At 44.2% G+C, this 17,966-nt stretch overlaps 1 protein-coding gene across 1 annotated transcript in view; it reads left to right on the forward strand.

Annotated features, from left to right (window-relative positions):
- The first annotated feature begins 935 nt into the window (after positions 1–935).
- Positions 936–17,966, forward strand: part of EPG5 (ectopic P-granules 5 autophagy tethering factor) — a 60,580-nt gene continuing 43,549 nt past the window's right edge. Inside the window, exons 1-11 of the mRNA XM_080371825.1 lie at positions 936–2,272; positions 5,717–6,655; positions 8,400–8,643; positions 9,515–9,651; positions 10,225–10,332; positions 11,294–11,367; positions 13,750–13,858; positions 14,358–14,472; positions 15,074–15,224; positions 16,144–16,299; positions 16,659–16,816. Coding sequence (XP_080227951.1) covers positions 2,219–2,272; positions 5,717–6,655; positions 8,400–8,643; positions 9,515–9,651; positions 10,225–10,332; positions 11,294–11,367; positions 13,750–13,858; positions 14,358–14,472; positions 15,074–15,224; positions 16,144–16,299; positions 16,659–16,816 — 2,245 coding nt within the window. The 5' untranslated portion in view covers positions 936–2,218. The remainder of the gene's footprint in view (positions 2,273–5,716; positions 6,656–8,399; positions 8,644–9,514; positions 9,652–10,224; positions 10,333–11,293; positions 11,368–13,749; positions 13,859–14,357; positions 14,473–15,073; positions 15,225–16,143; positions 16,300–16,658; positions 16,817–17,966) is intronic.

Raw genomic sequence — 17,966 nt, forward strand, 5'->3', positions numbered from 1 at the left:
GGACAGAGCTCTCCTTTTTTGGTCTTGCAAGCCAATACATAAATTATCACAAAACCCCAGATCTATTCATAAAGGAAGTTCATATGAGAACTTTTTTCCTGCATTTCCAGATACAGGCAGGGCCAGGCAGGTGGTGTAAGGGTCAGTACCTTACTGGCAGGAGCTGTCTGCCAGTCCCCTGTAACCATGAGCTGGCTGAGCTTATCCTGTGGTCAAGGGGCTTGTGCAGCACAGCCCTGCCCTGTGCCTGCTGAGGGGATCACTGGCTCCTGAACATGCAGTGGGCTCCCGGTCAGGACCAGTGCAGCCCCGCCTTGACTCACATAGAGTTTACATTTCCCACAGACAGAAATTACAGATTAATGACTTATGTGCTTCTCGAGCCCTAAGTACAAGTTCCAATAGAGTGCACATTCACAGAATGGTCAGGGTTGGAAGGGCCCTCTGGACATCATCTAGTCCAACCCCCTGCTAAAGCAGGTTCACCTACAGCAGGTCACACAGAGTCATGTCCAGATCGATTTTGAATGCCTCCATAGGAGACTGCACAACCTCTCTAGGCAGCCTGTTCTAGTGCTCTGTCAACCTCAAGGTAAAGAAGTTCTTCCCCATACTTAGATAGGACGGTCTGTGCTGCAGTTTGTGCCCGTTGCCCCCTGTCCTGTCGCTGGACACCATTGAGAAGAGCCTGGCCCCGTCCTCCTGACCCTCGCCTGTAAGATACTTGTATGCACTGACGAGGTCCCCTCTCAGCCCTCTCCTCCCCAGGCTGAACAGCCCCAGCTCCCGCAGCCTTTCCTCAGCAGGGAGATGCTCCAGTCCCCTCATCATCTTGGCACTGGCCCCTCTCCAGCAGTTCCCTGTCTCTGGAACTGGGCAGCCCAGCACTGGACGCAGCACTCTGGATGTGCCTCCCCAGGGCAGAGCAGAGGGGCAGGATCCCCTCCCCCGACCTGCCGGCCACGCTCCTCCTCGTGCACCCCAGGACCCCAGCGGCCCCTTGGCCACCAGGTCACGCTGCTGGTGTCCCCCAGCACCCCCAGGCCCTTTTCCGCAGAGCTGCCCCCCAGCTCAGCCCCAGCCCGTGCTGGTGCCTGGGGCTGTCCCTCCCCCGGGGCAGGACCCTTCACTTGCCCTTATGGAACTTCATGAGGTTCCTCTGCCTGACTCTCCAGCCCGCCCAGGTCTGGCCGACCGGCAGCGCAGCCTCCTGGGCTGTCAGCCGCTCCTCCCGGCCTTGTAGCACCAGCAGCCTTGCCGAGGGTACGTCTGTCCCCTCACCCAGGCCACGGATGGACGAGCAGAACAGAAATGGACCCGCTACTGACCCCTGGGGAACAACTCCAGCTACAGGCCTCCAGCTAGATCCTGCCTGCTTGAGATCATTAGCTCCTTGAATATGATGTCTTCTGCAGGATGGGCCTGAGGTCTGCAGAGGCTCATCTGTCTGGAGACTGCCAGAAGTCACTTCTTCTCCCAGTGGGGCTTGGACTTTGCTCCAGCCACTGCTCCCTGGGGACAGCTGGTGCCAGGGCAGGCAGGGTTCAGAAGGGGCAGTAGTGCCTGGCCCCGCAGGCTGAGCCAGCAGCCCCCCTGTAGCTGGAGGTGCCTCAGGCACTGCAGGACAGGCTGCCCCACTCCAATGGCGCTTCCAGGTTCTACCAGCGGTGCAGGTAGAAGCGACTTTACACTTCCCATCCTCAATAGCAGGGGTCTGGCTTCTCACACCACACTCCCCCTAGAAGCAGCCTAGCCTCCCTGCAGGTCCTTAAAGAGAAGCCTGATCTATGGAGGAGTATGACCTCCCCACAGATCCTTATAGTGGAGCCTGGCCTCCTCCCAAGCCCTACAGAGGAGCCTGAACTCCCAGCAGGTCCTTGTAGTGGAGCCTGGCCTCCTCCTGCGCTCCTATGGAGGAGCCTGGCCTACTCCTCAAATGCTAGTGGAGCCTGGCCTCCCCACAGGCCCTCACGGTGGATCCTGGCCTCCCCGCAGGTCTTACTGGGGAGCCTGGCCTACCCCACCGACCCTCACAGCAGAGCCCGCCCCCCCCGCGGGCCCCCGGAGAAGCACCACCCCGCAGCTCGGTATGTCCCTCCGTCCCTCCCGTCCGTGCCGCGCTGCTGATTGGCCGGGCGCGCCCCGCGGATAAGGCCCGCCCCTTCCGGCGCCGCCCACAGCCGCCCAGCAGCACCGCGGCGGGCGCAGCGCAAGAGCCATGGCCGAGGCCGTCAGGGTCCCCCGCAAGGCCCGCGCCAAGAACAGGGCTACGGTAAGGGGCACGGCCGGGGCGGGGGGCCCTCGGGCTGCCGTTCCGCCGGGGCGGGGGGCTGGGGCCTGGCGGCCGCGTCTGTTACAGCCGCCTCTCGTTTGTGGCGGCTTCGGACCAGGGAGGTGTGTGTGGGGGAGCTCTGGAAAGCCGTGAGGCTTTGGTCAAGGGGTTTCTCTCGTGTTTGGTGTTACTTTTTGTTACTGTTATATTTTTTTAATTAGCGGAAGGGGTGGCTGTTGTGGGCGGTGTTTGTATCCCTGTTAGTTCATCCTTATCTGCTGAAAGCAGTTATAGCAGTGTGTGTGTGTGTGTGTTTTTCTAAAAAGCTTTCTGTGTGTCTGCGCTTTTCTGAGGCGATGCAAGAAGATTTGGAATTACTGGCAGCCAGGAGAAGGGTGTGAGAGGCCTGATGCTGTAAAAGGGTATCCGGATGCTGTAGAAGGGTGTAAACAAGCTTTCTATTCATATAGCATATTGGCCTTCATAAATAGCTCTGTGCAGTGAGACAGCTGGAGTTGCCTCAGCCATGAAGCCATAGGGCAATAGAATTTACCGACACTTAGCAGTATCGTACTGAATTTCATCCTGTGCTATACTACAACTCATATGTATAGGCTGGGCTTTAAAATGTTCAAAACATGAGGCCATGTATAGCAGATGACGGTGTTTCTTTGTTAGTTGGTGCTACGGTTGTTAAGTATCGCTCTTGCTAGGTTTTAATCCTGTTTGAGTGTGTTCCTTGTTCATGATGTCCATGATAGTTTTCTGAAGGCTTTATTTTCCTTGCAGCGGTGCTACGCAGAATTTCAGTAATTTCTGGAAACTACCTGAAATGAAATATCTCACCTCAGAGTTCAGTCAGAATGGAAATGTTTCGCTTAATTGCTTAACCTCTTTCATGTTGTAAACTACACCACATAGAGTAAAAGCATTGAAATCGTGGCTGTCAAAGTCCTCTGAGAATAGATTAATGAATTAATTGACCGGTGTCCTCTAAAACAAGGGTTAGATCTTGGTGTCAGCTATGGCTGTGATTCCTGAACTCAAGGCAAGTAAAGACTGGAGGGAAAAGCAATCCTAGAAGAGTAAGTGTGTCATTGTTGCTGTCATTGATTCAGCCCCATAGCATTTGCAAGACAGTCAGATCTTAAGACTGGTGCTTAATAGAATCGGTTCCCTGCAGGAAGGTGGTGAGTCACAGGTCACACTGGTAGTTCTGGTAGTTCTTTAACGACGTGTGTACAGTGACTCCAGTAGCCACTGTCTTTGGCCATCCCTTCCAGGTGTAATTCACTGTGAAACAATTCACTGGTGATGTCATGTGTGAGAATCTGTAATTCTTCAGTGTTACGCGTGACCCATTCCTGGTTTTTTTGTGGCTGTTGTTACACTCACCACTGTTAGTACGCAGAGGTGTTTGAGGATGCAGTTTGTGGCTCAGCCACATTAAGGACTTTTCCATTCTCATGGCTCAGAAACAACCATAATCCTTTGAAAAGCTGAAATTCTTGTGATCGGGGGGGGGCGGGGGAAGACTGGCTCAGCTGCAGAGCTGCCTGGTACTGGAATGGAGCCCAGGGCTTTCTGAAAATAGTAGCCCCAAAGCTGAGCTTGTCCAGCACCAGTAACAGCAGACTGTTTCAAACAAAGTGAGGTGGCAAAACCGGTGAACCCAGAACTGGTAAAGGTGTGTCTGTGTGCATCTTGGTGAGTAGCACTCGGTTATTCCAGAGATGTTTCCTGAAAAATAATAGGTGTCCTTGGGGCTTGAGGTGTTGTTCACTGATGTGCTAGGAGAGGAGGATGGTTAGGTATGGGACAAGGCTAACGAGCAGCTGGCATCTTTGACTTAAAGGCTAAATCCTCAGAAGAGGGAACAGCAGGTTTTGCTTTCATGTTAATTTGGAACCTGATTTCTCTCACCCTTTCTCAGACTAAGTCCTAGTAATGATTATGGCATTTTTTGCCTTGGAAAGTGACAACTGACAGGTTTTTCACAAATTTTAAAAACAACTATTTCATGTACTCATAGTGTTTGGGAGGAATACAAGATGCTACTGAAAGATAAAGGAAGTTCCTTCTGTGTGAGGACTGCAAGAGAGAACTTTGAGATTGTGGAGGCGAAAGGACCAGCATGTGTTTGTAACGTACATGGAACAGTACACTATCAAAAATATGATTAGTGATATAGTATCCTGTGGAAATTACTGACTTGGACTTAAGTGTTGGGAGATGTTTTTTATAACATGTTCTGGTTTAAAGAACTGTGCTGATCTATTTTTGACCTCTCAGCTGTAGCTTTAGCTGGCCTTGGAGTCTGTTGGAACTGTTTTGTGATTATAATTGTTTACGTGCTTTAATAGATTGGAAAACATACTCTGAAAGCAATGGCAGTGTATTGCCATTTCATAAAGGAGCTGGAGCTTATGTTTGAAATAAAATTAGGCTTGTGATAGAGGTTAGCTAGGGCCTTGATTTGAGTGTTTTCATGTATGCCTTCTCATAAGGCGAAGTCATGCCAGATGTTTAGTGAAAAGTATTGGTGATATCGCCACCAAGTTTCTAAAACTATCATCTCTTCCCAATCAGGGGAAGCTTTTCCTAATTTCAGTGGTGGTGTTTGTTATAGTATCAGGGTCATCCAAAGTGGAGTGCTGTAGCTTCCACTCCTAATGAACTGGGAGGTATACAGAAATGATTTACAAATTGGCAAAATCTTTGTTGATTTCCTGTGCAACACTGTGTCCCACGCTGTGCTTTGGGAAAGAGGCTAATCTATGCCTTCAAGGCATAGCTATAATATAATATAATCTATAGCTTCAAGGGAACCATTTACTCCCAAACTGATCTTCATTTAAAAGTGTGCAATTGCTTTACAATTTTGATGTTGCTGCTAAGTTTTTCTGCATCTCTAGTGTGTAATACTTATTGAAAATAGATATTTCAGTAATTGTACACATGATGTGATGGTTTTGGAATGTAATTAGGGGGTGCATTCCAAACTTTTTTGTTTCGAAATTACTTTTTTGAATATGTTTTCCCATTCATTAAAATATTGTGGAAAACTTAAGATGAATCACAAAGTAACTTTTCTTTTGTGATATGGTGAAATTAATGACTCTTCTTAGAGGTCAGGATCCTGTAACTGATTATTTTGTATGTTAATGAAACAATAGCTTTTTTACATAGAAATGTTGAAACATTGTTTAAGAACTGACCAAGAGAATCGACACTGATAGACAGTCTTCAAAGAGCAACTAAGTAGCAAGGATCTGTTTGGTACATTTGTTTTTACCTTTAATATTATGAAAATTAAATATATTAAGAGGGGCTTTTGGAGTTGTAATATTGACAAATACTAGTTTTGGTGATGGTGGGATTTGGGAGGCAAGGGGGAGAGATTCACTTGGTAGTGACACTGTTAATTATTCTTTTTCCCCCTAGGAAAAAAAGAAAAAAAGTAGTGAGGAGTCCCAGATACAAGCATCTGATGATGTCTTCCGCCTTCCTGTGGCAGAACTGTCTTCTCGAGCCCGTGAAGTGAAAGTGGAGCACCCTGGGGAATTTACAGAAATTCGTCTCAGTGATGAAACAGAGGATGGAAAAACTGTAAATGATGTGTGTAACATCCCTGGCAGTAATTTATCTTCAGCAAATGAAGAGCCTTCAACAGTGGCTGTAGAGCCTCCCACAGATGCAGGAGAGCTCAAAGCCGGTCCTTTACATGAGAAATGTGGGGGGGATGTTGAGAAGGGTGGAAAAAGCAAGTTGGACAAACCTCACAGCCCTGTGGAGGCAGCTGCTAGTGGATCAGGAAACTGTGATTTATTGAGTAGTACCTTTCATTCCAGTACTGCTGGCTCTCATACAGTGGTGGGCTTTGTACGGGAAAAAGGAAAGGAAAATGTACAAGATGTTAAAAATCCTCTTGTCTCTTCTTCAGAGAAGCTCCCTCTTAGTATCCCACAGATTTCTGAGAAATCCAAAACATGTGTTCAGCGATTGGGATTGAAACCAGTTTATCCAGACTTGTCGGCTGAATTGTCCTATGAGAGACCAACCATAATAGCAGTCAAACCACTGTTGCACAATGAAAGGCTGTATCCAGAGCTCCCATCCGAACCAGAACTGGTGCCGTTTACCAGAGAACAGCTGAAGATTTTTGAGCCTTGCTCATGGTTGGAGAACGTTGACTCCTATGTAGAGGAATTCGAAAGTGTTGCTCATCAGGACAGGCATGAATTTTATGAACTGCTCCTAAACTACATGCGCTGCAGGAAGCAGCTATTGCTGGCTGAGGCAGAGCTGCAGGCTATGATGACAGACTGCCAAAATGTTAAGGGGAGATTATGGACTTTTAAAGAAGAACAGAAAACCGTACAGGTGCTGTTGCTTAAGTTACTTTTTAACCCAAACTATTTGGATGTGATTTCAGACGATAATTTTACTTGCTGTTGAGCTTATCTTATTGAAGCTGTTTTGTTTTAAAAGAAATGATTGTCTTTGCTTTCTGCCTCTCCACTGACCACTAGTACTTCAGAGTTCATCCTGTTGAGATTTAAGACTGTTTGTTGTTTGATTTTTTTTTTTTTTTTTTTTAAACTCTGAGTGTAGAGTAGTGGGGTCTCTGTTAGCGATCTCTTTTGGAGCCAGACTGGTGTCTGCAGTCAGAATGAGTGTGTGCACCCAGTTCTGCCTGCAGCGCTGGGTGAAGTTTGTATCACAGTACTCAGAGTAGGTGCAGGGGATACGTGATAGAGGAGGACATTGGACTGATGGTAGTGGTGATGCCCCATCTGGCCTGCTGCCTGTAGCGGCAGTTGTCATTGACATCATTCCTGACTGTCTTGCAGTCAGAGGTGGCAGCTGCATAGGAGCTTGAGTCACGCTCATGGGCGGCCCACCCTGTTGCTTGAAGCAGAGGGAGTGTGAGGTCCATCTGCATTCATGAACTGTAGCTCCGCAAGTGTAGCTGTGGTTTTAGCTACTTCCAGGGTGGTCCTGGTACTCCGTAGCATTTCTGTCTGCAAACCAGAGGGCTTTGGGGAGCTCTTTGGGGCACACATCAGAAAGGATTTTCCACAAACTTGTTCTGTGTCACTTGTCTTTGGAACTGGGTGTTACAGTGGGAGTGAATGGTATTGTTCTGGCACTCTGACCCTGTTTATAGCCAACATGTCATCAAAATTTTCCAAGGGTGCTAAACACCTGTGTACATGGTAGCTTTTACTGTTGGTTCTGTGAGTGCCTCTCCTGTTTAGTTCCTCAGAGTTGAGACATTGAGACATCCACCGAACAGATTTGAATCTTTTCCTTTTTATTGGGGAGTAACACTGAACCTCACTGGACTTTCAGTTTTGTGTTGATCAGTTTCTACACTGAAAGCAGTTTTGGCTTTGCACTTACATCCCGCTGGTCATCCTGCAGTTGGCTAAGCTTGCTGCTTGCTTTATTCCATCCCAGTTCGTTATGTATTTATTGTATGTCCAGAATAATTGTTGGTTTTATACTAAATTAAAATTCTTACTCTACTAACTTAGGAAACACAGGGTTACTTTCAAGCTTAAGCTTTCAAAGTGCTGGTTCTGAAGTATGTTTCCTGGTTGCATAAAAGAATAACAGGAATGTTGATGTATTGTGATTTTTCTTTTGTGCTGAGTTAGAGATAGGGCAGAGGAAGATTGGCCTCAACTTTTAATTACAGTTTGGGAAACAGTTAGAATGCAGTTAATCTCTGAAGATGTTAAACAAACAATGGGAAATAGCTGCACATACTCAGTTCTGGGACCTTAGAAAAACATTTATTTTGTTCCAGTACGTATTTTAGCTTTAAAATAGCAGTTTCAAGTATTTATTGTAATCTATAAACTGAAACTCTGTTTCTAAATCTGAGTTACTGAGGGTTTGTAGTGTAATTATTTTCAGAAGACAGGGATATGAATCTTTAGTAATCAGTAGCTCTTAAAAAGTATGTAGGATGTCCCCAGATGTTTGTCTTCTCAATGTGTGGAGTGGAAAGCTTTGAAATCTGTTGAGGAGAGGGGAATGTCAAGGTTAATTCATGTAAGCATGCTCGACCTGACAAAATAACTAAACTACTTATATAAAATAATTGCTTTCTTTTCAGGGTGTCTGTGCAGATCAGTGCAAGGTGACAGGTCACCATCGCTACCAGACAGTGGAGCTGAATGACAATGTGTTGGAGGAACTGAAAAAGCTGTTTGAAGCCAAAGCAGAGCACGTGCATCAGACACTGGCGCTCCACTCATACACTTCGGTATTGTCCCGCTTGCAAGTAGAGTCATATGTCTACAGGTTGCTCAGCAGCTCGTCCCTGCTGAGATCAGTGGCTCTTCAGCAGCAAGAACAAGGTGTGTTGCTGGTCTGGACCATTCCCCATGCTGTGCAGGGTTCACCTGCAGTTTTAGGGTATTGTGGTGGAATTGTATACTGGATTGTTTCTCCTCTGATACTAAAACCTGCTGATCTTATGTAGGGATCAATGAAATTTCTTTCTCACCACAAAAATTTCCCATTTTCTTAACTTACTCACCTGGAGAGTGGAAGCAGGAGTGCCGCCTTCTAAGCTGCATACTGCCACTGATTACTGTAGAAGGACACTGGGTGAGATAGGACACCTGGACTTCAGTCTTTTGTTGTCAAAGGCAACATGTGATGCAGTCCCCTTTCCCATTTGATTATGCACAGTTCTAACACCAGCTGGATATTTTTCCTACTTTACTTCCTCTTGGGAAGGCTATTTGAAATCTTGCAACTCCAATACTTAGAAATCTTTTTGGTTTTCATCCTACGTGTATTACTTGAATTTTTGCCAATATAATCTTTTAGCTAAAGTATTCCTCCCCCTCCTGCCCCGGATATTTATCCTTCCTAGTCCTCCTCCCTTTGCCCCTCACCTCCCAGATAGTTTGTATGCGTCGTAAATGGTGGTTCTTAAAAAGTTTATGTTGGGGGGAAGCCTTTTATGAGAGTAACCTTGGTATAGTCTTGTAGTTAGTATCCAGTGCCTAATTATGAGATTAAATACACTGAAGTGTATTTACTTATACATACACATATATATACTTATATCTATCAGATTTACCAAGCAGCTGTGTTGAAATATTTCTCCATCTATAGATACAGAGACCAAGTTCTCTATATAGCCCCAAACCCACTACTAATGTTACTGCTCTTGACAGCTGCATGTTGAAGCTCCTTCATTCTGTTTTTAATTTGCAGTTTCAAAGCAGTCAGAAAATCTTTCTTCAGACTTGGGCCACTTGAAGGAATGTATTAGCGTCCTTTTCGGTTTCACTCGCAGAGTTATCGAAGATCCTCAGTTTCAGAGTGACCTTCTCATGTGGCTGCAGAGACTGGTGAGGGAGTAAGCCTGGATATATCTGTTTGATCCAACAGATGGGATGAATTTGGGAGTTATTTCTGAAAGTGTTACTGTTAACTTGCTGCCCCATGTGCAGTGATATTTTTGGGGTTTGTTTTGCTTGAGGAACAGAATCTTTTAGTGAATTTTTAGAATGTATTTCCCTGTCTGATGAAGTCAGTGGAGGTCAGCAGCATTAATGAGGACTGGTACCTGAGCAGCCAACGCTGCTCGAAGTGGACTTAATATTCATTATGCATTTACTTATTTTGAATTTAAAATTACTCAGACTTGTCATTTTTGAGAAACTTCTAGCTGATGTCTAAAATAATTAATTTTTAATAAAACTGTAGAGTAATTAATTTCTCTACACTGAAGGAAAGTTTGTTGCTCATAAGCCAAGCAAGCAGACTTTAAAATATTGTTTCTCCTGTAACTTGCTCTGAAAATTGAGGTTTCTTAGAAAGTATGGGAAGAGAAATGAAAAAACAGTATTACTCAAGTTAGCAGGACTACAAAGGAATGAACCTTGAAACTGGTTACCAAATTCCAATATGCTTTCTTTTAGGTGTCTGTGTTGCAAAGAATTGGCTGTCTAGGTGACCATCTCTTCCTCTTCAACCACATCCTTCGGTGTCCAGCTGGGATCAGCGAATGGGCTTGTCCATTCATTCAGGTGTGAATGTTTATTTTGTTATTGTCAGAAAGTGGGAGTGGAGTGGGTAGGAGAGTGTCTTGTGCCTAGTCAATCCCTCCTGACCAACACCGTGTTTCCAGGTGCGGGGATCATGTTTAACAGTGAGGGGGTTCTCAAAGAATGTATTTACCTATGTTAGCCCTATCATGAGCAGGTTAACGGGGAAACAGGCTTCTCTTTCTTGGCTAGAGAGACCCTGTGAAAGGGAGTCAAGGACTTCTGGTGTGCCTGAGGAGGCTTCATGCAGCAACAGGTTTTGGGAGTGCTCTAAGAAATGGAAAGAATATTTAGACTTCAAACAGTGCTGTATGTGAGACAAGTGAGATTGGAGGCAGCTCTGCGATATATAAGGGATGAGGAAGAGCAGATTTTTATATGCTGCACGTTGAAAGGGGACTAGTTTCCCTGGAGAGTTTGTTGGTTAGGTAATTTCAAGGGCAAGGGAAAGGGTTTGCTTTATATAGATCAGAGGGAGTGCAGATATCCAAAGGCACAAGAGTGTTCTTGCAAAGAACATTGTTGCCCCTCAGAGAGGGGAAGATGTTGGCAATCTAGGTGTAGGAGCATGGTTGCAATTGCATTAACAGGGAAAGATCAGCAAGTCCTTAGAATGTAACGTGGTAGGATCCTAACTTCACCTCTGCTCAACATCCCAGTTCCCCCTGGTGCCCAGAAGTACATGTGAAACAGAAGTGGTCTTTTTTTGTGGGATTTTTGATGTTTTTTCCCTCCCTCATTTAATTTCTGTTGGACTAATCCCAATATTTTGCCATAGCAATACTTTCTCCAGGATGTGGATACTGTCTTTATGGCTACTTTTTAGTATGAAGAAAAAGCTAGTTCAAAATGTGAAACTCAGCAAATTAGTTTTATCAGAGAAATTAAAATTCTCTTTGTTTTGCCTATCTAGATTCACCTAGGTTTTTGCATTTAATTTCAGATCAAAGTCTTGGATAACCCATCAGGTGTCTTTCATTTCATGCAATCTCTTGCCTTGCTTATGTCTCCTGTCAAGTAAGTATGAATATGATTTTACAAAATGTTCTGATTATTTAAGATTAGAAAACATGACACATGATCTACTTGTGAAACTCTGAATGTTCCTTGCAGGCAAAGTCAAAAAAGCAGGCACAAATAAGAGATTCACAGTTTAATTCAAACTCTTTTTACTCATTCATCTTAAAATACAGCCTTGGCAGTACATTCTCCTACTGCGTGCAGTATGATGCAGCTTGCGTTCAACTGTCAGATAGCTTTGAAGATTGACATCCTCGCATGTTTTATTACTGTGACTTATGAAATAGAGTTCTTTCCTTGAATGATGGCCTGTTCATTACACTGTGTGTGCAACAGAACTCCCTGACTAAAGGGTTTGCCAAGCTGGTGTGTGTGCTGGTTGGGCTTCTAATTTATTTGTCATCCCTTTTTTTTTTTTTTAATCTAGAAGGAATAGATGCTGCTGGGAGAAGCTAGTTAATGGAATCAGTCATTGAAAACTGTTTCAGATGAAATATATTACTCCATCCCCAATTTTAATGTCCAAGAATCAAATGTTATTTAGGGTTGTCATTGTGATGTTTATAGCCAGACCCTGAGTTAATCAGCAGTCCGGTTTATTGGATGCTGTTATTTAAGGGTTTTGGTTTTGCATTTCCTGTCTAGAGCTGCCCGGGGAAATAAGTGTATCCTGGGGGCATATGTATTGCCAGTGCATTTTGATGGTTGTGTTTTGAATAAGGGCTGACTTTAAAGTGTCTGGAGTGATGCTCTCATCCGTTGATACAAGAACACAGAGCCTCCACAATGGCTGTACTGACTGGTAAAAGAGCTGAGACTTGTCTGTTACAGCTGCTGCATGTCAGTAACAAGTTTGAATTCTGAATCTGGTTTGTGAAACCACTGTATTAAAACTTGTTTCAGTTGTAATACATCCATCTTACCAGAGTATAAGGTAAAGGAGATCAGGAGATAGCAGATATCACGCTGGACTTTTGTGGCACTGTTCTGCTGGGATGTTTCAGGTTAGAAGATAGTTGGATGTTATGATTTAACTTTTTATATAACCTTTCTGCACATTTGTGTGACTTGCTGTTACGTCTGCACAACTAGGATTTCTACAATATAGAGTCTGAAAGCTAGTAGCCCAGACTTAAAGTGGTCTAATACATGGAACTAGAGCTGGCTTGACTTGAGGCAACTCCTTTCTGGAAGGTCTTTAGATGTGGTAGCTCAGTGTGTGTAAGACCACTCTTACATTGATGTGGTGTTCAGTTAATGCAGCAATTAAAGGTGTATAGTGGAGCTGGCCTGCACTCACCCTGTGTGGTGTTGACTCACTAGCCTTAAATGGTTATTGTACAGTACCTTGTCTGAAATAGGATATAATTTTTTTGATTATTTTCTTAAAGGATTTTTCTCTCTATGGGCAAGAATAATGTTATTTCTTGCATATTTAAATGTGCTTGCTGTACAGGGCTGATAGCCATTTACATTTCTCAGAATATTGCTTGGAAGATCATTTGCTGAATACAGCAGATTGGTGTGAGTCTTGGAGGATACCAATTTATTGTAGAATCATTTAGGATCACAAAACCGTTATAGGTTGGAAAAGACCTGTAAGATTATAGAGTCTGGCTGTTAACCCAGCGCTGCCAAGGCCACCGCTAACCATGGCCCCCAGCGCCACATCTCCAGGTGTTATAAATCCCCCCAGGGCGGGTGCCTCCAGCCCCCCGGGCAGCCTGTGCCAGCCTTGGCCACCCTTTCCGTGAGGGGATTTTCCCTCATTCCCAGCCGAACCCTCCCCCGGCACAACGTGAGGCCGTTCCCTCTCGTCCTGTCGTCCTGTCGCCTGTTCCCTGGGAGAAGAGCCCGACCCCCCTGGCTCCAGCCCCTCTCAGGGGGTTGCAGGGAGCCAGAAGGTCTCCCCTCAGCCCCCCCTCTCCAGGCTGACCCCCCAGCTCCCCCAGCCGCTCCCCACAGCACTTGTGCCCCAGCCCCTTCCGCAGCCCCCTGCCCGGCTCTGGACACGCTCCAGCCCCTCAGGCTCTGTCTGGGAGCGAGGGGCCCAGAGCCCACCGCGCCATTCCAGGGGCGGCCTCCCCAGTGCCGAGGGCAGGGGGACGGGCACTGCCCTGCTCCCGCTGGCCACAGCACTGCTGGCACCAGCCAGGGTGCTGCTGGCCTCCTGGGCCACCTGGGCACACGGGGGGCTCATGCCCAGCTGGCTGCTGACCAGCCCCCATTTTTTTTCTGCCATGCAGCTTTCTGACATATTTGTTAATTTCTTGCTCTTGTATTTGTTTTTTTAATATCTTCCCTTAACTAAAAGGTGACTTAATTCAGAATTTTCAATTTTCTAATATTTTGTAAACTTGATATTTCACTTTAAATCAGAAATCGGGTGGACTTTATGTGCCATATGAAACCAAATGAAAGGAAAAGTTCTTCCTCGTCTAGGAAAGGATCTGGAAACTGGACCCTGGTAGATGAAGGAGGAGAAGAGGTAACAGCAAACGACTTCTTTTTCCTTTCTTTCCCTTATTTTGCTCAAGCTTATTGTGTTTTGTGAAATGGAGGAGGAAAAGCTGACTTGTTCAGTTAAAGAACATCATCTGAAACTTAGATCTTTTACTCTCCTTTTATCTCTGTTATTACTGTAGATACTGGAGCTTCCAGGAATGAGTATTAGCAATAGAATTTAAATGTTTGAGCTATTGCATGCAAGAGAAGACAGAAGTAGACATACATTTGAGTAGGTGCTTCCCTTCAGAAGCTGCATTGGACTAACACAGCATTGATTCTAGTTCTGTTTCCTAGCTGGTGAGGGATTTTATGTAGAAACACACACAGAAGAGGAATTTAGGAGCTTGTGTGCGTGGGAAGGAGTTCCTTTGTACTTTCTTTGTTTTCCTCTTACAAGCAAACTGATTTGTACAGTAGTGAAGCCCTTTTACCGTGTGTTTTATTGTAAAGCTACTGAAAGCAACTGTGTTTGTCTATAGGATGAGGATCCTGAAACAAGCTGGAGTCTTCTTTTGGAAGATGACTTGATTGCCCTGTTGTCACAGTTTCCATTTAATGAGCTCTTTCAGCAGTTCCTTGGGTTTAAGTCTGGAGGTAAATCAGCTGCTAAAGAGTTATCCTTTGTGTTGCTTGTGCTAACAGTATTAATGACTAAAACTGCCACGAATGCTACTGGATTATGAGAGTCTCCAAGTGAAGTAATGACTTGTGCAATGGCTCAGGGACTAAATCGATGAGATGGAAGTGTACACCATGTGTATGGGATGACTTAAAAACCTGTAGCAATGGTAGGATGCAAAATGCTAGAGTCCTTTCCCTTAGTTTTCATCTGTTCGGTAGTTGTACTCACAGATGTGCTTTCAGAACTAATTTTTCCCCTTTGTCTCTTAGCTGTAATGTTACTGTGATTTTTCCCCAGTCATTTATTCATTCTTTATTTCTGGACAAGTACATGAAGATAACTGCTTGCTAGAGGTCTTGTTAACCTGTATAGTTTATTTGTACTTTTGTATTCAACAAGTATTTGTTGTTCATTTCATAAACAAAACAGACTTTGGTTTGCTATATAGTTGGCATCAATGAACTGATTGCCAAGTATATGGTGAATTGTGGCTTTGAGTGCTTGTTAAGTTAATTAAGAAAAACCAGAATTCACACATTCTTTTTGAGCCTTATTTTTCTGTGTCTGTCTTAGGTGCTTATTTTCCTGAAAAAACAACTCCCCAGGAGATGATGAAGATTTTTGCTTTTGCGAACTCCTTAGTGGAACTTCTGTCTGCAGGGTTAGAAACATTTAACAGAGCACGGTACCGACAGTTTGTGAAGCGAATTGGTCAGCTGATCAAGTAAGAGAATATATTCTCTGTGGTATGATTTTTTTTTTCACACAGTCAGGTTTAAAGTTCAGAGCTGCTAAAAAAGAACAAAAAAGTCCAACCACCAAACAAAAAAAAAACCCCAAACCCCACCAGCCAAAACAAAACAAAAGACCCAAACTTAGTTCTTGGGTAGACTTTGCTCTGCGAGTTGGTCAGGTTAGGGTTAGCCAGTCTGGGTATCTGAAATCCCAGGGTCCTTGCTTCTAAAGCTGCCTGTGAAGTGGGAAACTGCAGAATCTAAGTGCTGTGGGTTTAGTGGAGATGGAGTTGGGGAACACTGGGCTGACTTCCATCAGGGATGTGCTTATCCAACAAACAGTATCTCAGATCACCGCTATTTATAATGAGTGTTCGCACTTTCCATTGTTATCTGGAATTGTTTTAGCATTTCTAATTTGCTCATTGAAAGTTGTCATATTGTTGCAGTAGGGAAATTGAATTGAAACCAGAAAGTTGCTCTTTGTTTTTAAATCTCTAGCTGTCATTTTATATAGCTTCTATGATTGTGTTTTCAAGGGGCGATAGAGTTAAATCAGAAACAAAATCCGTGTTTTCGTTTGTGTTATTAGAGCAGGAGCTTTCTCAGTATAACTATTCCTTATGAACTTTTTGCACTTACTGCCCTTTCATCATGTAGGATTACCTTAAGTCTCCAGAGTTCATACACCAACTGATTCGGTGTAACAGAATATTATGCACTTTGCTTGCAATACCAAGGAAGGATAACACAGGAATTTTAGACATGCTATTTAATTGGAAGTGTCTGAAACCCAGAGGACAAAGGGTTGAACACATGTCTTGTGATTAGACTCTGATCTATTTGTACTTGTCAGTATTTTTATGTGGTGATGACATACTACTTCAACTTGCTTATTCTTCTGTGTAGGATGACACTTTGTCATGTGAGTGACCACTGGGCCCAATACATTAGCAACAATAAACAGTATGGATCAGTTATGCATCCCTACTCTGTGGAAAAATTGCAACTGGAGTTTGATGAGCTGTTTTTTAGAGCTGTTCTACATGTTCTGAAGGCGAAAAGGTAGGCTGTCCCATGTGACTGATAACGGCTTCACCTTGGAGAAGTTAGATACTTGAAACTGGGATTTGGAATGCCTTTAAATACTTAATGGTTTAAACAAGGCTGCGTTATGCACAATTTTTCAGCACGTTGGTGGCATCAGTATGGGGAGGTATTATGTCTTGAATTCTAGCATCTGACAGAAGCTCTGAGGACTTGTCCAGTTCAGAATGAGGTTACCTCAGAATTTAAGATGCTAAGACACATCCTCAAATTCCTAATTCTGTTACTGTGGCAGAGATGTGGGCATATGTCTCCTTTTCAAATGTTGGGATTTATCAGGGCGAAACTGCTTCTCTCTGCCTCTTCAAATCCAACAGGTTGGGAGTCTGGTTGTTCATGTCTGAGATGCCTTATGGAACCTTATCCAGCAACATGCTTTGGAGGCTCTTCTTTGTCATGCACTGTGCGGAGAGCGAGCACCTGGAAGAGCTCTGCTCTACTCTGCATCCTGCTGACTGCAAACAAAGACTCAAAGGTAGAATTCCTACACTTGAAACCAATTATTATTGATTTGGCTACTGCTGCATCAGCTACAAGTTTACTTTTTTTGTAGGTTTCATTGTTAAATACATCCTCAGCAGCATGACTGGCCCAGGGGCCTTAGAAATGTCTTGAGCAGTTCATGATCTTCCAGTACTTGTTTGCCCAAACACTCATGTTAACTGGAATTGTTGGATCTGCTGGCCTTCTAGTTTTCTCTGACAGAGACTGCTACTGGCTGCCTCAGAGCTGTGGGAATGCCATGCAGTAGATAAATCTTGTGTATTCTTGTATCAGCTCCTATCTGGACCTTTGGTAGTATTTGGAGAGAGAGACTTAAATCTGAAAATGCAGAACTCTCTATTGCTTAGGGTTGGTTTAAGGTTTTTTTGAGGGTTTGGGGTTTTATGTGAGCTGTTGATAGTTCTATAAATACCACAGTTCTTATTTTTTGCCTCTAAACTTGCTAGTTTTGGCTTCATTATCTTACATTAGGGAACATCTGCTTATTGTCCAGAACTACAGATGTTTCCCATCTCACGCCTTCTTTTGATGCTTTTCCTGTCCTATATGCCACCTTTTCTTCCTATTTCCCCTTGAATTCTGTCCTGTGTTGATCTCCACTGTGGCTGTGGTGACCAGCTATAACAGTTATTTAGAAGGAGCTGGAATGCTACTTACCCTTTGCTGCTACCTTTGTGGAAAATACTTCAAGACTTGATTAACAGGGAGATGGGTAAACAAAGCAGTAACTCCCTACTTCCCAGCCTCTTTGCTGTCTTCAGGGAGAACAGATGTCACTCTGTTTTACTTTTCAGCTAGCTGGTAGCCCTGATAGCTGTTACCACATCAACTAAGTCTTTTGATGGAGAAGCAGGAGAAAATGGTGATCTTGAGGGGTTACTGAGTGTCTTGACTATGTGCAAGCTCAGCTGATATTTAAGGCAATTTACACAGAGTGGGAGAGAAATACCAAGATGGTAACTACATTCACTTTATGAAGTGCTGATCTGATTAATACTTGCCAACCAAAACTGTAACAGTTACACTGTTTCAGTAGGACTTATTTTTGTTATTGCAATAAATTTTTCCTGTATCTCAAAGAGAATGTGATATGGTGTATTGCAGCTCTGTATGTGGTGTAT

Source organism: Falco punctatus (genome assembly GCF_963210335.1).
Source record: "Falco punctatus genome assembly, chromosome: Z".
Taxonomy (NCBI): domain Eukaryota; kingdom Metazoa; phylum Chordata; class Aves; order Falconiformes; family Falconidae; genus Falco; species Falco punctatus.